This window comes from Mercenaria mercenaria, chromosome 11, assembly GCF_021730395.1.
Source record: "Mercenaria mercenaria strain notata chromosome 11, MADL_Memer_1, whole genome shotgun sequence".
NCBI lineage: Eukaryota > Metazoa > Mollusca > Bivalvia > Venerida > Veneridae > Mercenaria > Mercenaria mercenaria.
The window spans coordinates 21,931,325-21,955,276 of record NC_069371.1 but is presented as its reverse complement, the minus strand read 5'-3'; the positions used below and the strand labels follow the sequence as shown (position 1 = coordinate 21,955,276).

Below are 23,952 nucleotides of genomic sequence, written 5' to 3'. Positions count from 1 at the left end.
GACGGACGGAATGACGGAAAAGTGCATTCCTATAGTCCCCGAAACTGGTTTTCAACCAGTAGGGGACTAATAAACTAAAAATTCGAGAACATTATTTGACATATTAAATATACCACAATAAATCTGACAGAAGTAAATGACATTACACACAATAACTGGAAATACAAAATAAAACATAAACCACAGAAAATTTGAAATCAAAACATGACATTATACAAGAACTGCAAAATCAATAAGAAGTAAAATACCACAAACAAGAGTGCAAGAATGTCACAATATACGCCCGTCACAGCAAATTTCTTTACTCTAGCACCTGTATTTGCAAATGGAATTTTAATTTTGTGGTTGTTTAGTAATAACTAAGTGTTTTGTTTTTCTAAGTCCACAAAAAAACTCCTTACCAGGTAGAGATACCTTAAAATACACCTAAAATTGGAAAGTAACATCTATGTTGTACCACAGAAAAGTGGTCTTGGTTTTTCCCTACGGTCAATTATAAAAAAGTTAAAATATAAGTTATTTATAGTAACAACTAAGGGAAGTTAATCTTAAAAAAAAAAAAAAAAAAAAAAAAAATTGTAAGTCCACACAAAAATCTTTACCAGGTAGAGACTGGTCAAAATACACCTCAAAATTGGATGTAGCATGCATGTTGTACTACAGAAAAGTGGTCTCGATTTTTCCCTACGACTAGTAATGAAAAAGTTACAATATAAGCTATTTATAGTAACAACAAAGGGAAGTAATTCTAAAGAAGGGAACTGCGCATGACACTTCGTCTCATGATGGTGTATAATTGTGTCAAGTTACATCAAATCCCTCCATGCATGAAGAAGAAATGCTTCGGACAAAGTCATTCTTGTATCTGACCTTTGGCCTCTAAGTGTGACCTTGACCTTAGACCTAGGGACCTGGTTCTTGCGCATGACACTACGTCTTGTGGTGGTGAACATTTGTGCCAAGTTATATCAAAATCCCTCTATGCATGAAGAAGAAATGCTCCGGACAAGGTTTTCATTCTTGTATCCTTTGACCTCTAAGTGTGACCTTGACCTTAGACCTAGAGACCTGGTTCTTGCGCATGACACTCCGCCTCCATGGTGGTGAACATTTGTGCCAAGTTATATCAAAATCCCTCTATGCATGAAGAAGAAATGCTCCGGACAAAGTTTTCATTCTTGTATCCTTTGACCTCTAAGTGTGACCTTGACCTTAGACCTAGGGACCTGGTTCTTGCGCATGACACTCCTTCTCATGATGATGAACAATTGTGCCAACTTTCATCAAAATCCCTCTATGCATGAAGAAGATATGCTCCGGACAAAGTCATTCTTGAATTTGACCTTTGACCTCCAAGTGTGACCTTGACCTTAGACCTAGGGACCTGGTTCTTGCGCATGACACTCCGTCTCATGATGGTGAACAACTGTGCCAAGTTTCATCAAAATCCCTTCATGCATGTAGAAGATATGCTCCGGACAAGGTCTGTGGACGCCGCCCGCCCGCCCGCCCGCCCGGGGCGTTCCCATAATACGTCCCGTTTTTCAAACGGGCGTATAAAAAGTTCAGAAATGAGAAATCACAACAAAAGTCAAATGGCAATTTTAAAGCTTCATTATACACAACAATATCCTAATAATTGGTAAACTGAATAATAAGTGTGGTCTCAATACTTATATCCTGTACAACAGCTTTGCTTTCAATATTTAGCAAAGGTATATTATTATAATGTATGCCTGCATGACTCATCATTAACAATTGCCAACTGCCTAAGACAAGCGACTTCAATATAAAGTTGTTTCAATCAGAAGATTGGCCTGAAGCAAGTGAAAAACCATTATTCATTTTCAAGTAATAGTTTCTCCCATTTTATAAAAGGTATCACTGGACATGAACAATAACAAAATAACTTCTGCTCATAATTTATATACATCACAGTGCAACATCTGTGCAACACAAAATGCACTTGTGGCTAGTAAAAATACAGATTAACTTGCCCTGTAGGCAAGAGCTCGAAAAAAGCTGAGTTTCATTCTGTATTTTCAATAGGCAAAAGAATTTGGATGATAAAGCAAGATGTAGAGGGCTTCCTGTTCAAATGCTTCCACTTACTCTGTGACATACACAGTGTAGCGTAGACTTGCAATGCCTTCAGGCTAAGGTCTGTTAACAATTTTAGTTGGATGTCAAGAGCACAACTTTGTACAGTCTGACACTTTATATTATGTAAAAATCCAGTAAGTCGAACATGTGTTAAAGACCACCTCTGAACAGCGACCACCTGGTTCTAAACACTACATGTCATGTTTCCCATTTTAACATTAACTGTGTATTTTAACCTGTGAATAAAGACCAACTCCCAATAAAGACCACATTTTGGCTCTTCCAAGGGTGGTCTTTATAGACAGGTTCCACTGTATTTGCGAAAATATTCAATAAATATTAAGTGAGCACTTGGTGATATAAATTATGTCTTATAAACAATTCTAATAAAGAATCACTTTTAGACTGGATAAGTGGCAATTTTTTTATACCTTAATGTTACCAGGTTACATTTTTATAGTAAATTTTGTGTCATAAAATATTGTCTTCTGTTCTGTTTAATGCCAGAAATTGAACAAATTCTGTATGGTTTCATTTCTTTAGAAGAAATGTCACTGCAAAGATATTATAATTGAACAAATACACGAATGCACAGTCAGATCCATCCTACACAAACAGTCCAATATGGACTAAATTCTAACACTCCTACATATTTTGTTTCTGCTTTAGCTTCTTTTTTAAATTGTTCCTGACACGCTCCTGTTCCGTCTCAAAGATACCGCCTTCAGTATTTGCTAACTCTAAACTACAAAGATTTGGCATAGCCGGCGTGGGAATATCTTGTTCACCTTCAGCATTATCAACCTGGGGAAGGACTACATGCGGTTGTAATTGTTGCTGTTGGGTGGGGTTCACTTCATGTTTGACTGAAGCTAGGTGTGATGTGTGCACTGGAACATTTGCAGACTTCTGAAGCTGATACCGACAATACAATTCTACTAGCTGTTGAAGACTAACCTGTCCACCGGGAATTAAATCTCTAATATGTTGCTGACGTCTCTGAGTTGTTCTCTGACTGCTGACAGTAGTTTCTATTTCTTGCTTTACAGATGAATCTTGAATTGCGAAATTTTGTGACTTGCTGTTACATTCTAATGTAAGCCTTCCTAGGCTTGGCAAATTACCATCAGAAACACTGTTTTGTTCCGAATAATTTTGACTCTGATCGGATATAAAGTCAGTGTCATAAGGTTCATCACCTGACTCTCTTTCATAAACACTTGCCGCTGATGGACACCGGCTACGATATTCAGTGATATCAGTCTCTGCTCGCACGTTCATTGAAGCACTGTCCATATGACTTGGATCAAAACTATTCACTTCTTCATTTCCCTGCACTGGAAAAGAATTGTCTTCTTGAAGACTGTTACTTGATTTTTCCTTCTTGGAAAGATCTAATGGTTTCTCAATTGTTAAATCTAGAGGCTGGTCAGGTGCCTTTCCATAGATATTTGGAGCAGAGACAATTCCTGTCAATGCAGCCTGGTTGCCCGGATTAGGGAAAATGTTGCCATCATTGTAATGGGAATTTGTAGACGGCTGTGTACTAGCAACTGGATACACAGCCGAAGTTTGATCACGACCCTGCTCGAGACTGAGGCTTGCATCTGGAGGCCTGTCAATTGACCCTTCATTGAAAATTTCATTTACTACATCTGGATCACTTTCAGTGTTTGCACTAAGTTCCTTTTGCAGTGTTGTTTCAGATTCGTTCTCTATTGGCACTAATTTGACTTGCAAAAGGTGTTTTTTTCCATTGAAATCCACATAGTAGCCTTGCTGTTCTAAAACTTCTCTCAATGGAATGTTCATCCATTTTGGGTATGGTTTTATGTATGGTGCTTGTCTTTGCACAAGCCGTAATCCGCTATCTTCCTTTCCAGGACCAGGACCATTTTTCTGTGAGCCAACCTTTTTCCTACCTCCCTCTTGACTTAGTCTGTACCTTCTTTTTGCAGGACTGACCAAGACTTCGGGCCTATCAAATGTTGAATTTGAACTTATGGAGACCACCTCTGACTGGGAACTAAACCCAGAATCCAGCTTTGCCCTTTCCCCTCCACTTTCATATAGCTGATAACTTTTTTCAGCAGGAACACTCTCCAAACTTTGTTCTGGCTCTTTGGACTCATTTGTTTCTATACAATCTATGCTGCTTGCACTTTCTGGTGAAATACTGTCGACTGAAAAATAAATTAGATCATGAGCTACTAGCACATCAAAACGGACATATCTCACTTTGATACTGCTCAAAGTTTAGTGAAATGAATTGATTACACATTTCATATATCCTGAGTATATCATTTAATTGAAGTCATATACACCTATCAAATCGGAGTTTGATTAACCTATTCTACACATAGGGATGTTGGTGACATGAAGAGGTGATTTCTGATGATTTACGGTAACAGATTTATGAGCAAAACAGATATCAGGATTCAAATTCTGTTTAATCTGCCATCATAGATAACAAAAGTAGGTTTGCTTTTCACAAACTGCATGTATGTTTGTTCAATATTAATTGTTTTTTATCCTGTTTTAAGCATTAATTGAAATCAGAACAAACAGTTCGGGAAGTAAGCTGACTGGCTTAGACAAGCGGCAGGTTTTGCTTCAAGTAAGTGAAACTGATTGAACAAGTGAATTGGCATCAGTTATAATTGTTTATAATATTTCTTAACCTTTAGCCTGCTGGGGGCAAGTGATTCTGCCTTTGCGACCAGTGCAGACCAAGATCAGCCTGCACATCCGTGCAGTCTGATCATCGTCTGCACTGTTCGCTATTCAGTCAGTAAATTTTCAGTGAACACCCCTTCGAATAATAAATGGTACTGCCCAAATTGAATGATGGACAAGTCCATTTTAGAAATTTAGCAGGCTAAAGGTTAAAAAATTTGACGATTTGAAGAGAAATGCTGATACACAAAGTCATACGATGGTGTAATGGGAATTTACATCTTTGCTTGTCAAACAATACATTAACATTAAATGAAATAAAAAGTTTCAAAAAGGAATATGATTTTAAAATAAGTACAAGATTTTTCTTGCAGTCCTAAATCAAATAGTCTTAAAAAGTCAATTATAATTCATTATAAAGTCAGTGTAACTTTGCTCATAAATATGTTACCTTAGATTGTCACAAATCACCTCTTTGTGTGACCAATATCCCTAGGTGTGTATTCTATCAATACCAGATAATAAAATTACAAACTATTCTAAAAACAAGAGCTGTCTAATAAAGCTCGCTGAACTATTTGAAACCCTTCCACATCTTACCTACAAAAGCTTTACCAAAATTTTCTCAGTTGGAACGGGACATAATGTTGTAAACTGTAGTTGATGATACCGAACTTGACTCAGAATGGTCATTTCATAATGCCCAAAATTTATAAATTATATATTATGCAGTAAAATAGTTCCTAATATGTAAAACTGTCAACAAAATTTCTTAGTGAACAGAAGCTGTTGGAGAATAACAATGCTCTACTATTCAAAAGTCTTGTCACTAAAAAAAAAAGTTGAATGAATGGATACAAAAAGTCAAAACACAATGCCCAAATGGGCCTAAGTCGCTCACCTGAAGAAAACCTTAACCATCTGACTTTGCTTCTAACTAGGATAGGTGAAAATCGTTTAAGCTGTTCATTAAAACGAAAGTTATTTCAAGGTTTTTTCTATATTTTGCTGTCACACACCAAAAATACATAACCATCAGAAGGTATTAACTGTATTTCTATTTTAACTCTAGTGGCCCCTAAAAGGGCCCAAGTGCCCCCATTTGAAAAAGGCAGTCCAAAAGAAAGCTATATCCCCCACCGCTGTTATGGATAGTGAAAGAGTTGATGGTATTGGGTGGACGCATTGACGCTGTTAAGTATATTTTATAGTCCATGTATGGCGACATCAATGAATTTGTTTCAAGCGACATGTTGACCTTGAGTTTTGACCTTGACCTTGAGCTGACATGGCTGAGTCATGAGTTCTGCACATCGTCTTGATGAGGTAGTCATTTGACCCAAGTTTCATGAAAATCCTTCAAGGGGTTTAGGAGATACAGAGCGGACTCAGAATGGAAGGCTCAAACTTTTGACCTCAAGTTGTGACCTTGGCCTTGAGTCGACATTGCTGACTCATGAGTTCTGCACATCGTCTTGATGAGGTGATCATTTGACCACAGTTTCATGAAAATCCTTCAAGCGGTTTGAGTTAAATGGAGTGGACACAATTGTTATGGACGGATGGAAGGATTAAACAATTTGGCATAAGACCGTATAGTAATGTTACTGACCAAGTTTGATGAAGATTCATCAAGCGGTTCATGAGAAGAAGTACTTTATAGGTATTTTTATTTTAAGCTCTAGTGGTCCCTAAAAGGGGCCAAGTGCCCCCAATTGAACAAACATGGTAAAGGACTTTATTATGATGCTCCAGACAAATCTACTGCCATATGGCACTGATAACTTCTGTAAGGTTTGGTTGAAATCTGCCAAATGGTGTAAGAGAAGATGCCAAAATATCATACAATTTGACAAAGAAAGGGCCATAACTCCCCAAAAGATCACTGAACCAGAACATGCCAAAATAAAACTTGGCACTGATTACACTGGTAAGATTTGGTGAAGCCCAATCGTATAAGAGAAGTGGTCAATACATCAAGTAATTGGATGAATCAAGGGCCATAACTCCACTGAAAATTACTGAACAGGAACATGTCAATGATATGTATAACTAGGCTTGGCATTGATAACTCCTGTAAGGATTGGTGGAAATCCACCCAATGATAGAAGAAAAGTGGCAAAAAACATCATAAAATTTGACGAATCAAGGACCATAACTCTGCTGAAACTCATTGAACCAGAAAATGCTGATGAAATGCACAACTAGGCTTTGGAGTTATCACTCTTGTTTAGTTTGGTGTAAATCCATACAGTGGTGTCAGAGGAGTTGAGTCGAAAACTTTGTGCCAGACAGATGGACGGACTGACTGACAGTCAGACAGCACTAAATCAATTTGTCTCCCTAACTACTTGTGGGAGACATAATCAAAACCAGCAATATGAGAGGAGAAGATTTTCAAACAGCTATATTGGGAAGACTGTTTTAACAATACAGAATGATTTGAAGGAATTAATGGTACATGATCACCAAAGGAATATTTCTGTGATATTATTTCAAAATCAGCCAGTGGTTTGTAAGAAGAGTTTTACTTTTTTTTCCTTTCAGTTGACATGGCAACTGGAATTCAGCAAGGATATTCTAGATTTTAAGGAATCTGAAAGGAGACAATCCAAGGAACATTTCTGTAAAGTTTGATTGAAATTGGTATAGTGCTTAACAGGGATTTTTTTACCGTTTCAAACCTGATGCCCGGGGCCCATTCAATTGGGAAAAATGGCGCGTAAAACCTGAAAATTGGGAAATTTAAAAAATATGTTTTACAATCAAACAACATTTATTTCAGCATTGTTACTGTTGTATTTCGCATTACAAGTCTTTTTTTCTTTTTATTTGTCTTTTGAAAGTGTCTACTAACTTTTCTAGTAGACTCAGACACACAACGGTCAGTAAAACCTTCACTTGTGTACAGTGTTTTATCAAGTGTTTTATCACGGGTATGATACGAGAATATGTAACACAGGAACAGCGTTAACTCGATTAAATATAAGGAATAAGAATCAAAATGGAAACTAATCAAGTTAGTATTGGAAACCTGAAAATTGAGGCTACCACAAAATTGGTATTTTCTGGCAGATTTTTGGGAAATTCAAACCTCAGAATTGGGAAAATAAGCAAATTCGGCCCCAACATCAGCCTTAAAAAATCCCTGGTTAAAGAGATGTTCTTTAAAGAAATTGTGGATTACAGAAATATAACAGTGATCAAATGATCCTAAAAGCTCACCATGAGGACTTCGTGCTCAAGTGACCTAAAAACTGACCTAAAAGTTTTTTTAACAAATGACTGTTATACATGACATTTAATTGTGAATGTAATGTAGCCCCTCAAGCACAGTCAGGTTATATATTTTGTCAACTTAAATTCATTTGATAAGGAATTTTTATATTTAAAGTTAGTATCTAAAAATAAACTATTTTAGTGAATATGTGCATTGGATATTTTAACAAGTTCATCAAAATATTACCCTGAAATTTTAAGCATACAAATAGACCTAATTAATTGAATATTTCTGCCACAGTTACAGCCAATGTAACATATGTGGGTAACAATGCTGAACATTTTTTTTTTTAAATCTGAATCAAATCTGGTAAGTAATATGAATTTAGAATAAGAAATGGAGTGATAGTACAACAAAACTTTAACCTGAAATTCTAAGTAAATAATTTGTGAAGTATTGGTGTGACATTTATTGCCCTTGTGTCATATGATGTGGGCGTGATGCAGAACAACTGTTTAAAGTTTGAACCAATTCCATTAAGTAACAACAGAGATAAAGTGTAAGGGCATAAAAACTTTTAAGGAATCTGGACAAGGACACAAATGCAAGGGTGAGTACAACAGCTCTCCATTTTTGTAGTCAAGTTAAAGTTACTATAATATGTTTTAACTTGGTGTATATTATATGATTAAACTACTATTAAACTGTGAAAATGAAATCTTACATGATATGTCACAGTCTGTTCTAATGGCCAGGAATTCTTCTGATCTCTCCTCTAGTCCATTCTCTGGCTAAAATAAAACATTTAACATTTCAGCCAAATACTGCAGAAAAATTCCATCATTAAGTAACAAATACTCCTTATTAACTGTAAAATATCTGTGATTCTAATAGTGACCTGAAGTTATTTTTTGATCCAGCTTTTCCCTAAAACAGTTTTGCCTTAATTTCTCCTTAATAACAAGAGCTGTCTCCATAGGATGACACATGCCCCCGATGGCACTTTGAATGAATAGTTATGGCCGATGCTAGAGTTCAGGACCTTTGACCTGCGGACCTGGGTCTTGCGCGCGACACGTCGTCTTACTGTGGTACACATTCATGCCCAATAATTTTAAAATCCATGCATGAATGACAAAGATATGGACCGGACACGCCCATCAATGCACTATCATGAAATATGACCTTTAACGTCTAAGTGTGGCCTTGACCTTTGAGCTACGGACCTGGGTCTTGCGCGCGACACGTCGTCTTACTGTGGTACACATTCATGCCAAGTTATTTGAAAATCCATCCATGGATGACAAAGATATGGACCGGACACGAATGCACTATCATGAAAAATGACCTTTAACGTCTAAGTGTGACCTTGACCTTTGAGCTACGGACCTGGGTCTTGCGCATGACACGTCGTCTTACTGTGGTACACATTCATGCCAAGTTATTTGAAAATCCATCCATCGATGACAAAGATATGGACCGGACACGAATGCACTATCATGAAAAATGACCTTTAACGTCTAAGTGTGACCTTGACCTTTGAGCTACGGACCTGGGTCTTGCCCGCGACAGGTCGTCTTACTGTGGTACACATTCATGCCAAGTTATTTGAAAATCCATCCATGGATGACAAAGATATGGACCGGACACGAAAATTGCGGACAGACTGACAGAATGACAGACTGTTCAAAAACTATATGCCTCCCTTCAGGGGCATAAAAAACAATACCATTAACCTTTAGCCTGCTGGCGGCAAGTGACTCTGCCTTTGCGACCAGTACAGACCAAAATCATGGTATGCACCGTTCCTTATTCAGTCAGTAAATTTTCAGTGAACACCCCCTTGAATAATAAGTGGTGCTGCCCAAATTGAATGAGGGACCAGTCCATTTTAGAAATTTAGCAAGGTAAAGGTTGTTGATCATGTGGATCATTCAAAGAACTCAAGAAGATGGTAATAGCAACTTTTTAAATTTTCAAAATATCTTGATCTATTCTAAATTTATAACATTGTAACTTTTTAACACCAAAATATTTTAAATTTTCAGTTTTGACTTTATTAAAAAACTAGATGCCCACGGGCAACATGTCGAGCCCGCCCTCTGGCCCCCTAACTGTGACCTTGACCTTTGAAATAGAGTCCATCTCATTGAGTTAAACATTCATGTCAAATATAAACAAGGCCTGACAAGATCTGACATGACCGTTGACCTCTAACTGTGACCTTGACCTTTGAGATAGGAATCTGGGCTTTGCGCATGACACTCCGTCTCACTGAGGTTAACATTCATGCAAAATATAAACGAGATTGTTCAATGCATGTCAAAGTTATGGTCCGGACAAACAAATCTGGACGCACGCACGCATGGATGCACATACACCGAACTGCCATTTGGACAACTATGTCTTCGCTTCCACAAGCGGGCTCAACAAAAATGGTCAAAAACAACTGAAATTTACAAAATGGAAAAAATACCTCATTAAAATCATTTTTGGTGAAAAATTCAAAATTAACAAGAGCTTTCAGAACACGAAATGCCACCCTTGATGCATTCAGTAACTGCACAAGGAACAGAAATTATTTGGTCACTGTGAACTGGACATCTGACGAACTGACCTCAAAACAATAATTATGGGTCATAAGTGACCTTCGTATCAAATGTGATCTTAGACAAAAGCATTCTCTAGTTATCTGGCAAAAAAAGTTCTACTGTTCTGGGTCAACGTGAACTTGACCTCTGACCTCAAAATCAATAAGGGTAATCTGCTGGTCATGATCAACCTCCCTATCAAGTTGCGTGATCCTAAGCCCAAGCGTTCTCAAGTTACCGTCTGAAATGGTTTAACTGTTCCGGATCACTGTGACCTTGACCTACTGATCTCCAAATCAATAGGGGGGTCTTCTGCTGCTCATGATCATCCTACCTATCATGTTTCGTGACTGTAGGCCCAAGCATTTTCAAGTTATTGTCTGGAAATGGTTTAACTGTTCCAGGTCACTGTCACCCTGACCTTTGACCAACTGACCTCAAAATCAATAGGGGTCATCTGCTGGTCATGATCAACCTCCCTATCAAGTTTCGTGATCCTAGGCCTAAGTGGTCTCAAGTTATCGTCCGGAAACCATTTAGCTGTTCCGGGTCACTGTGACCTTAAGCTTTGACCTACTGATCTCAATATCACTAGGGGTCATCTGCTGGTCATGACCAACCTCACTATCAACTTTCATGATCCTAGGCCCATGCTTACTCGAGTTATCGTCCGGAAACCGTTTAACTGTTTCGGGTCACTGTGACCTTGACCTTTGACCTAAATATCAGTTAGGGTCATCTGCTGGTCATGACCAATCTCCCTATTAAGTTTCATGATCCTAGGTGCAAGCATTCTTAAGTTATCGTACTGAAACAGTTTAACTGTTCAGAGTCACTGTGACCTTGACCATTGACCTCAAAATCAATAAGGGTCATCTGCTTGTCATGACCAACCTCCCTATCAACTTGCATGATCCTAGGCCCAAGCGTTCTTGAGTTATCATCCGGATACCGTTTAACTGTTCCGGGGCACTGTGACTTTGACGTTGAACCTACTGACCTAAAAATCAATAGGGGTCTTCTGCTGATCATGATCATCCTCCCTATCAACTTTCATGATCCAGGGTTTCAGAAATCTGCAAATTTATTGGTAGCCCATTGGGCTACCAAAATTTTAATCTGGTAGCCCGAACATTTAAGTTTATTTGGCAATGGCCATTTTGATTTATTTACTATGTGCTTCTATACTACAGTGGATGGAATGGTTAAATTATTAGAGGTTTCATTATTTTAGCCATACGCACATCGTTATAATTTTTGTTCTCTTAAATAGCAATTATCATTACTCCTTTTTCTCCGTTTAAAAGATAAAACTACATGTTTTTAAACTGAGAAATATTATCAGGAGTATTCCTGATAGTTAATGCAACATTACAATAAAAAAGGAATGCAAATCAATTTTTATAAACTTGCAAATTCCTTAGACTTACTAACTTAGAACTGTATGAATTGTAATTTATCTCAAAATTATTTAAAGTTGATCCTGTCTGATTCTAAACATCTGCCTGGTTTAATAAACAGACTAGAACCGCGTATATAACGTCTCTCAGGTTCTTGACACTGTGTATTCACTTATCTGAATTTATGTTTGTCCAAAATTCTGTATACTTTATGTTATTTTGCAAAATCATGGTCGATTTTTTTGCATGTTAGGCAAATATTTAAATTGAAAAGCATAAACAATCAGTGTAAGAACTAAACTGCCTCAGTATCAAATATCTGTTCTTTCTGACTGCTCGATACATATAAATACTGAGGTCAGCGAAACCGAAAGTACACTTTGGCAGGTGGCGCTAAAATGACGTAATTTTAAGACTGGTTTGCATATTGTTTTAAACAATACTGATCAGCGACTTTAATGTCACTGGATCAGTCTAAAATCAATCTTGCACATGTGTTTGTAAACATTTGCCTGCGTGTACGATTAAACGGTTAATTGTTTGCCGATTGTGACAGTAGGTGTTAAGATAATAAAAGCATCGGGCATGTATCTCTTGATAAACAAGGGGATTATAGACAACTATCAAAATTATATTTGAAGACTAAATTATTGATTTCCGGGCTACTCGATACAGAGTTTCAAGGTAGCCCGCCGGGCACGCTCTGAAAAAATTTAGTAGCCCGACAGAATTTTCTGGTAGCCCCCGGGCTCCGGACATGGGATTTCTGAAACCCTGTGATCCTAGGCCCAAGTATTCTTGAGTTATCATCTGTAAACCATTTAACTATTTGGGGACATTGTGACCTTGACCTACTAATCTCAAAATCAATAGGGGTCTTCTACTGGTCATGATCATCCTCCCTTTCAACTTTCATTATCCTAGGCCCAAGCGTTCTTGAGTTATCATCCGGAAACGGATTGGTCTATGGACCGACTGACATCTGCAAAACAATATACCCCTCCTTCTTTGAAGTGGGGCATAATGAAGATATTTTGAAAAAATAAAACATTCCTATTACATTAGTACCACCCTCAGAAATCTCTAAAATGATGTATAACATGAACGGTATTTAAAGAGTAATAAAGGATAATATCTTCTAATGGAAAAAGGTAGAACAAACAGTTGACAACACTTAAGGGTGTGACTAGGTATATTATTACCAGAAGAAGACTAGGCATCCCTATACCAAATGTGCAGCTTTCCATATAGCTTAATATTGATGTTGTCTTCTAAAAGAATTACTACAGCTCTTTCAATTCCTCAGAGAAGAAGAGTTGTTTTATCAGTGTAAGCAAAATTGTTTTCTACTTATTGATCTGAAATGACATGGACTGACCAAGCGACTGAAAGACAGACATCCCTACATGAGCAAAACAATATACTTCATAAAAATATGAAATACTACAAGTGTATTTAAGCTTGTATAAGCAGATATTTATCTTTTAATATCTTAAAATTAGAACAGCCACCTTACCTGAGATTGTATGAAGTGATTCTGGACATGTGCATCTGATACAGGCGGTCTTGATTTGTTGGCTTTAACGACCTGGCTTAATGTCGGTACTCTGAAATAATGCAGTGTTACTTTCAATATCTTAAATATACCCAAGAAATATAAAGTTGGTCTGCTTTGAATTTCTGCTTTTTTATTTTGTACATCTGTAAAACAAAAACAAGAGGGTCATGATGGCTCTAGACCGCTCACCTGATTTGTAAAGTTTCAACTAAATAAATATTGATGGGTGATGTATAGGGTATGGTGGTGGGAATGCTAGGCTGTACATATTCCAGAGTAACTGTGGAAAAACTGTGGACAAATCCAAAATTCACATGGAAAGTAGGTGTTTTCCTCTAAAAAGTTATCTATTATATAACACCGCCAGAATGCTGACAAATTTTTTCCATGGACAACTCAGGAAATCACTCTGGATATCTTTCAAAATGTTCATGCAATGTTCATGGACACTGCATAAATGTAGCACTTAGAAAAATTTCTGGTTGTCAATCATGTCAATAACTAAGTCATTTTCCGAGGGATTTTAAACACAACAAAAAACAAATAGCTCCAGACTGACAATATCATGTGATCAAGTTCAGCCAATAAGATAAAATGAAAGTCTAATGTTAACAAGTTATGTATAAATTTGTGAAACCATATTAGGAAAGAAAATATAATTCAGTTAATATTGGCAAATGAATCAATACATAAATTTGTAAATATTCTAATTAAACACTTGCATGTAATTCTTTGTGTGTTGTCCATGTACATAGCATAAAATAATTAATGCTTAAGTAACCAGAGATTTTATAAATAGTATGTATGTATCAAACAAATGAATCTAGGTCCTTTATATTTTGTTGTTATTAATCTTTGTTAAAATGTATGTATATGTTTAGAAAATATTCTAATCAACAACTTTTAACTAGTAAATAATTACAAAGAATGCATTTCCCTTGTTCACATAATTATATCATTAGTGTTTGAAACTGCAAAAGTGATCTTTGTCATACTTGGTCTGGTGCATCATTATAAGGTCCTCTTCCAAATTTATTTATATAGGAACTTGGGCCCTATTAGGGACCACTATAGCTAAAAGTAGATATGCCTTTCTTCGCATTAACCACTAAAATGTAATGGATTTTTATCAAACTCGATGTGTAACAATATCGTAAGATCTCCTGCTATTTTGTTACAAATGGGGGTAGGGACCAATTTAGCTAAAAATATAAACACGTTTAATGACCTCTTCTCATGAACCGCTTCATGAATCTTCATCAAACTACTGCTGTAATTATTCGTCTAAGGATAAACGAAACAAAATTGCAACCCTACGAAACCTTTGTGAAAAATTAAAAGAGAACCATTTAAATTGTTAAAGTGCGGTGTTTAGTTTTGCATTTTGAAATATGTTAGATGAAAGATGAATGTAAGATGAAAAATTCATAAACTTATTTCCTTATTACAATTCGCCGACCATCAGTTTTAAGGATATTTCTTTTTAATATATAAAATCATTCTGTCCATATTCCATTTTATCTATTAAAAATGCAACTGAACGCTTCTTTAATTTCTAATAAAATCCAGCAATCATCATTTTTTTCTGGTTTTATTTTGTTACTTTTAATAAAAAGATCATAATCATTGAATAAACAAACTTTAATTTCTTTTATTAAATTTTAAATAATTATTTAATGAAGTGAGAATTGCTTTGCTATAAGAGTTATAATTTAATTGGCCGGGACATTACTCAACATCAATTAAAATACTTTTGTGTACATTCTAAAAACAAAAAAAATGCATTTCAATCAATAAAATGCAAAACACAGGAAATAAACAATTTATCTGTAGGTAATAACATTTATGATACTCTGACAATAATTAGGCTACATGTCAAGTCTACAAGGGTTTTATGGACCCTTATCAGACTGGACCAGATAGGATCTTGTATATTGGGGATTAAAAATTCTGGTATTCTGGGGGGGTCACTTATATAGGAGATTTTCTTTGCCTTTAAACGGTTATAAAACATTTTACACAAATAAATCATTTTATGTTTAATGCAATTGTGTGCAATCTTGAGACTATAAATTAAGTTAATTTTCAAACGTGTACAAAAAAAAACAGGCATTTAAGGCGCCGGCCTTCAGATCGTTCGACAACAACAAAAAAATATTTTTTTTGTTTAAACTGCTGGATATTAATGCTATATTTCTTAAGAATGATTTGAAACTTAATTACTAAGAGACAAAACGTTACGGAAACAGACGAGAATTAGTTGTTATAACTTCTTTTTACGATTAAGAATTAAAAGCGTTTTGTATATTCAAGCTCATTGTGAATACTATATAGCCGCAGCGGTCCGGGTTCGATTCCCAGCGTGTTCATCTTTTTTCTTGATCTGGCATTTTTATATAGTTTAGAACAAAACTTCATCTTCTAATGTTCATAATATGACCAAACTTCAATTTGAAAGATAGCCTTGATAAACTGATAATACTGTTGTTGTTGTTGTTGTTGTTTAACCTCCTTTAAAATTTTATTCTGTATTTATAAATTAAAGCAGTCATTTGTCGATTTTTATCGTAAAGATATAAGTATATCCTATGTATTTATTTGTTTCTGAATTCAACAATTAATTGATTAATTGGTCTAATTACAATCTCATTTTTTGTTCGTTGAATTGTTTGTAACAATAAAGACATATTACAACAAAAATAATATATATTGTAAATATTGAACTATAAGTAACTCTTTCTGTTAAACTATGATTGTTAAAGAGAATTGAGCCGCGCCATGAGAAAACCAACATAGTGCGTTTGCGACCAGCATGGATCCAGAAGAGACTGCACATCCGCGCAGTCTGGTCAGGCTCAATTCTGTTCGCTAATTTAAGGCTTTGAAAGCGAACAACATGAATCATGACCAGACTGCATTGATGAACAGGCTGGTCTGGATCCATGTTAGTCGCTAACGCGCTATGTTAGATTTTTCATTGCGTGGCTCAATTTAATTGAATCACTCAATCCAGAAAGAAAGCAGCCTGAGAAATATCCAATGTTCTCATTTCCTTTGTTGCTTTGATCGAAGTATTAGCGCAGGACAAGCATCTTGTGCAGATAACAAATGTATTATTTCATTCTCGTTATGACGGAAATCATTTTTTTTTAACTTATTTTCTACTCTTAAAACTTTTTTTTTTAAGTTACATAGATGGTATGTTTTAGAAATGAAATATATTTGAAATATCGTCGTCATTTCAGGATTTGCTGTTAGCGCAGTACTGACATTTTGCAAAAACTACAATTTTAGTCTGTAGTCATAAAACAGAGTTAAACTTAACCTAGTTTACCAGAGACATTCTTTTCAAATTTAGTATTAGCGCAGGACACATCTTGCACAGATAACAAATGTAAAATTGTCGTTCTCTTTACGATGGGAATGACCTTTTTTCTGTTTGTTTTCTACACTTAAACATATTTTTAATTTTTAAAGATACATAAATAGTATGTTTTAGAAATGAAGTTTTTTTTGGAAATATCGGCGTCATTTCAGGATTTGCTATTAGCGCAGGAGCGACATCCCACATTATATTCAGATTTGCAAAAGCTACAATTTTAGTCTGTACTCATAAAATTTTTAGTGGTGTTATACCTAAATTGATAAATAAGAAAAATTTGATAAAAAGAGCGTACTCAGCGTTTATAGAACATTTGCAGACGATAGATCTCATTTTGAGACCAAGGACAACTCTGAATTCCAGAAATTGACATTTTGGCGAGTGTTTATTCGAAGTGACATGACAATGACAATGACAATTTTTTATTTGCTTCAAGGCCTCCGGCCCATGCAAGGTATATACAATATACATATACAAGCTTTCAAAATCTGTATAGTGTGCGTATATAGATATAAACATATAATATAACAGTGTTGCAATATGGGTATTTGTTTCATAAGTATTTACCTCCATCAATCTAACATCTAAATATCTTGCGCTAATAAAGTTTGTAAAAGTTTCTTTCTTTTTTCAAATGCATAATAAAGAAATACCGCTGTTGATTTTATCAGTTCTTCATTTCTTGTAGACATAAGAATATTAAATTTATTAACATCTGGGCGAGTATAATATTTGCTTGGTATATGTAATACACGGAGATCTCTATAACATCCACAGCGCAACAGGAAATGGTACTCGTCCTCAACAGAATTGGTATCGCATAGTTTACATTTTCTTTTTTCTCTTGCGGTATTAGTATACCTTCCTTTCTCAATTTCTAAATCCATACTACCTAATCTAAAATTAACATAAACGTATCTGAACTTTCTCAAATTAAGTACATGCAGGTATAGCTCAAATTCAAACTCATTTTTAAATTCTTTATAATGCACAAGTTTAGCATTTAGGTTTAAATTTACATTCCAATCTTGTTTATAAATATCCTTTAACCTATTTTCAAACATTTTTAAAAAGCCCGACTCATACTGCACATTTTGACTTAACCATACATGACCAAAACCATGACTCATCAAACAATTTTTAACAGCAGTTACCCAGTTTACATGCCCATTCGTATCATCATTTAGCATCATATTATAGCATTTCTTCACAAACCTATCATTGGGCATTTTAAGAATTTTCATCCAGTACTTAATTGACCTTTTGTATGTTGTTATGTATAATGGGTATCTACCACAGTCTCCTAAAATTGCAACATTAGATGTTTTCTGTTTAGCACACATAAACCTTTTACATGCGTAATACTGAGCACGTTCTAGTACTCGGATAGTGGGCCGCAGACGTTTGTCACCGGTATTTGCGAGAGACATTTTTTTTGTGTTTTGATGGTCAGAGGTCTTTCTGGATGCTTTTTGAGTATTCTTAGTGAGACATTTACATTTTCCAATCAGTTTCAATGGCTCCTAGAGGGAAAGGTGTTAAAGAGGACGAGAAAAACACTAATAACACTGGCAGTGATAAAGTTCATGATAAGATTCACCTTCAGGCAAAAGAATTTGTTGACTCAGTCATGACCAATTTCCCCATTGTTCTTGTATCCACACCGGTCCCGAGTGGTAAGAAACGTCACAGATCGGCTGGATCCGTAGAACTGTCCAGCAAGAAGGCGCGCAGCTCCCTTGACCTTGATCAAACTAAGAAACAGTTGAAAGCCAAACGTGTACTCTACAATAAGAAAAACAATGACAAGGATTCACCGATTAAACCTTCGAAAACAGTAGTCTTGGGTGCTGATGTTCACGCGAACCCTGGTGCTAAATCAGCAGAGGAGTTAATCGGTCAACTTTCTGTTTTAATGTGATGAACACAAAGACTGGCAAACAGGTTTACGGGCTAACTGATCGTCTTGATAAGCTAGAATCTGGACTTGAAACCAAGATTTCCAACAAAATGTCCTAACTTTTGGACAAGAGAATAAATAGTGAACTTGGTAAAATTCGCAAAGATGTTGAGGAGTTCAAATCTTCTATCAAGACACAACTTACAAACGAAGTGGAGGACATTCGTGAGAAAGTCACTGATCTTCAGTCCAACACCCATCGTATGGTTGGAATGTGTAGTCATGATATTGGGCTGAACATCGTAGTGCGAGATCTACCAGAACATCACTCAGAAGACGTTACGAATAAGGTTGACTCCATGATCAAGGATGGGCTAAGGATCAAAGATGTCTCGTGTGAATTCGCCGAACGCAAGAAATCCAACAATGGTAAACCTGGTGTAGTGGTGGCAAGATACCATTCGTATAGTGATAAGTCAAAAGTCATGTCGAAGAAAAGCGAGTTGAAAAATGTGAAAAAATATGAAGATGTGTATATAGAGCATGATCAAAGTAAAGTCGAAAGGCTTGTTGCTAGCAATTTTCGCACCATTCTCAGTGTTATAAATGATAAAGATGTGAAAATTAAAGGCTCGCGTGTTGTGCGTTCAGATCAGAGTCGTTCTAGCAGGAGAGATAGTGTTCACGGTTCTTACCGTGATGACCGGGAACATCGTGATAGTGGAGATCACCATAGTGACGGGCGTTCCAGAGATGACTCCTATTCTCGTGATAGGTCACGGGGTTATAGGGGCCATAGAGACTTCAACAACAGACCTGGTGGATAAGACAGATACAGAAATGGTGGACCTGGGCGTGGTCGTAGCAGCTGGAGCAACAGAAACAATCGCAGAAATTAGATTTCAGCTGGTTTTTGGAATGTGAGAGGCTGCAGTTTGGACTGTGATACTGATAATTTTATTCTACGAAAATCTTTATTTCTAGATTGTAATTTAGATATTTTAGGAATTGCCGAAACCCATCTATTAAATAATGAATCTTTAAATATTCCAGGATACACTTGGTTTGGTCATAACCGTACTATTATTAATAAAAATGCCAGAAGTGGTTCTGGCGGTGCAGGATTTTTTGTTAAAAATGAATTGTTTGATACTTTTGATATTTGTATCTATGAGAAATCCGTTGAGGGTATTTTGTGGCTGAAACGTACACATAAGGCAGAAAAGTTTGTTCTTTCACCATGTGTGTGTTATTTGCCTCCTGAAAATACTTCTAAATATTTTGATGTCGTTAATTTTTGACCAACTTTTAACAGATGTATATCACAATCATATACCTCTGCGGAGATTTTAATAGCAGAGTTGGTGACCTTGAGGATTTCATACCTGGTGTAGATATTTTGCCAGAAAGGGAAATTATAGATTAAAAAAAAATGTTTATGGAGAACTTTTAATAGACTTTCTTATCAATTTAAATTATTGCATTTTAAATGGTAGAAACAGTATTTTCAATGGTTTCACGTCAATTTCTACAAAAGGGAAAGCTGTTGTCGACTATTGTTTGATTAATCAAGAACAACTACAAATGTATAAGGATTTTTCAGTTTTATATGTGAGTGACTTGGTCAATAAATTAAATCTACAAACTATTGCAACAAAGGGAGTGCCCGACCAGTCAAATTTAACTTGGAACATATGTTTGCCATTTAATTATGCTGTTTCTCAGCCTGATTCTTATGCTAGCATACAACACTCCAGATATGTTAAATATGATGTTAATAGTATACCTGATGATTTTTTAAATAGTTCTAATGTAATTGATCATGTGAATGATTTTATACATAGACTTGAAAATAATATTTCCAATCAAAGTAGAATTGATAATGTCTATGCTGAATGGTGTGATCTTTTAAAATGTAATATGAAGGATAATATTCCATTTAAAACTGTTAATTGTGGCCATAAAGGCAAAAAATACAAACATAGTAAACCTTGGTGGTCTGAAAATTTGTCTTCCTTGTGGGCTAGTGCCTGTGATGCAGAAAGAAAATGGTTGTCCTGTAAAGTTTTATCTGAGAAAAAGGTTTTACGAAATAACTATGTTATACGAAGAAAAGATTTTGACCGTGAGGTTCAACGTGCTAAACGTTATTACTGGTTTAATATGCAAAATGAACTATTAAATGAATGTAATGTTGATAAAAATATGTTTTGGAAATCTATTGGTAAAATTGGTGTAGGTCATAGTAACTCAAAACATATTCCTATGGAAGTTGTACTTGATAATGGTGTTTTATCAACAAAACTTGAAGATATTTTACAAAAATGGAAATTAGATTTACAGTCTTTGTATAGTGTGTCTTATGATGATAATGTAAATGTGCCTGATAGAGATGTACCTATCAATAATACATTTTTTAGTTGTAATGATGTTATTTCAATCTTAGAGGTTAAAAAAGCTGTCGATAAAGCTAAGAAAGGTAAAGCAAATGGTGTTGATGGTATACCTGCAGAAATTTTGAAAAATGACACCACTGTTGTATTTTTACATGTACTTTTTAATGCCTGTTTTAATAGTGGTGTAACACCAACTGAGTGGGGCAAAAGCATTGTGAACCCGATTCCTAAAACATCAAATATGGATCCTAGAGACCCTTTGTCATACAGAGGCATTGCTCTTGCCCCTGCAATGTATAAATTGTATTGCTCAGTGTTAAATGACCACCTTAGTAATTGGGTAGAACATAATAATATATTAGTTGATGAACAGAACGGTTTTAGGCGGAAACGCAGTACGATTGATCAAGTATCTTCTCTATATAATATAATTGACACACGTAGAACACAGAAGTTGTCCACTTTTGCCGCCTTTATTGATTTTCGAAAGGCATACGATTATATCAACAGAGCCAAGCTGTGGGAAAGGTTGATTGATACAGGAGTCACGGGGAAAATGCTATCTGCCATTAAGTCATTGTATGCATCTGTTTCAGCTTCTGTACGAGTCAATGCCTTTTCTACAGATTGGTTTGAGGTACATTGTGGTTTACGTCAAGGCTGTATTCTTTCGCCAATATTATTTAACCTGTTTATCAATGATTTGGCTATCTACCTTAAATCATTCAATGTTGGTATAGATATCGGTAACGAAAATGTTTGTATTTTGTTATTAGCCGATGACATTGTTTTATTGGCAGAAAATGCCAGAGATCTCCAAATACTTCTAGATGCTTTAAATACTTGGTGTATCTCAAACGATATGAATATTAATTTTACCAAAAGTATTGTTGTTCATTTTAGACCAGCTCATAAACATAGAACAGATTTTGTTTTTAGATGTGGTAATGATATAATTGCATTAACTGACAATTATACTTACCTTGGCATTGTATTAAATGATCATTTAGATATCAATGTTACTGTCAGAGCAGTTGCTCAAAGTGCTAGTCGCGGACTGGGCCTGGTCATTGCTAAATGTAAGCTTATTGGCGGAGTACCATATGATGTATTCACCAAGTTGTATGATGATATTGTTTGGCCCGTCATCAGCTATGGGGCGGCCATATGGGGCACAGGTCATTTTCATGCATAGATGCGGTCCATAATCGTGCTATGCGCTTTTTCCTAGGAGTTGGAAGATATACCCCTAATTTGGCTCTTGCCGGGGAGATGGCCTGGACTCCTACTATGGTATGTCAGTGGAAAACTGTTTCTGGCTTTGTGTCTCGTATCTGTAACACTGCAATGACCAGACTCAATACACGAATAGCAGTCTGGGCTAGCTCCAAGTTGGGTACTTCTTGTAGAAATTGGTTTTTCCATGTCAAGAAAAAGTTTGAGGAATGTCAAATTGATTTCAATATCTCGGAAAATGTACCTAAGAAATATGTCACTGATAAGATCACTAAAAATGTTGAAGAAAATTACCTAAGAGCTTATTTTTCTGGTATAAATAGAGTAGAAAGTGCTAGTGGTAGAGGCCGAAATAAGCTCAGAACTTATTGTACACTGAAACCTGAATACAAAGTTGAAGAATATTGTCAACTTATATTGCCTATATCCCATAGATCTGCATTGTGTAAATTCAGATGTGGGGTAGCTCCCATTCGTCTTGAGACGGGCAGATATGAAGGGTTGCAAGTTGAAAATAGAACCTGTCCTTTTCTTTGTAATACGGTTGAGGATGAAATACATGTCTTACTGAATTGTAACTTATATGAAGATTTAAGGAAACCCTTAATTTTGAAGGCAATTTCCTGTAACTCAACTTTTGAATCTTTGTCTGATCCTGAAAAGCTTAAATTTGTGTTAACAAACCCAGTATTATTGAGGTTAAGTGCAAAAACCTGCTGTGCAATACTTGATCGAAGATGTCAATTTCTTAGTAAATGACATGTATATAGTAATTTTTATATGTCAAACTATTTTAGGCCAGTGTAAATTTATCCATTGTTTAAAAGTATTGATGATATTTATCCATCACTCAAAATGCTCTCGTTAATCTAACATATGTTTGGTCTGACATGTTTCATTATTTTAGACCATTTTGTAATGTTGAGCTTATTGCCATAGTATTAGTAATTCAGTGTTTTAGGTAACTAGATTCTAAGGCAGTTTTTAAACTAAGATTAACAAGGGTATTTTGAATTTTATCTGTTTGATATGTATATATCAAGTAGTTTCATATTGCAGCTGAAACTCTATAACTCGAAGTCGGTTGGACCAATGTAAACATTTCGACTTTAAATAGTCGAAGTTCGACTTAAACATTTTCAATTTAAACAAAGTCAGATTGGAATAAATTTAGATTGGGACTGAAAGATATGTTCGACTTAACTGTTCGTTAAATACAACCCGCTGAATTTACTATTTTTCGCTTCTTTCAATGTTCCTATCGCATGCTAGGTAAAAATGGCGGCGTAAGAATTTAATGTCACGAAAAGAGAAATTGAAAGAAGCCAAAAGTAGTAAATTCAGGGGGTTGTATTTAACGAACTGTAGTTTTCTTATATAAAAGTTAACACCACCTTTTCTTTTTGTTTTTCTAAAGTAGCGATATAGTTCTTTATGGGAATATAAGTCTCTGAAAATCTGATATGCTAGAAAATGTCGAAAAACCGTTA

General features: G+C 35.7%; 1 protein-coding gene across 1 annotated transcript; it reads right to left on the bottom strand.

Moving 5' to 3' along the window:
* Positions 1-1,539: 1,539 nt before the first annotated feature.
* On the bottom strand, positions 1,540-18,360 carry LOC128546717 (uncharacterized). Its single transcript, XM_053517984.1, has 5 exons — positions 18,146-18,360; positions 17,792-17,827; positions 13,507-13,597; positions 8,724-8,790; positions 1,540-4,286 (listed from the first exon to the last, which is right to left on the bottom strand). Exons 1-5 carry the CDS (start codon positions 18,358-18,360, stop codon positions 2,749-2,751), a joined length of 1,947 nt encoding a protein of 648 aa, XP_053373959.1. The 3' UTR covers positions 1,540-2,748.
* Positions 18,361-23,952: the final 5,592 nt, after the last annotated feature.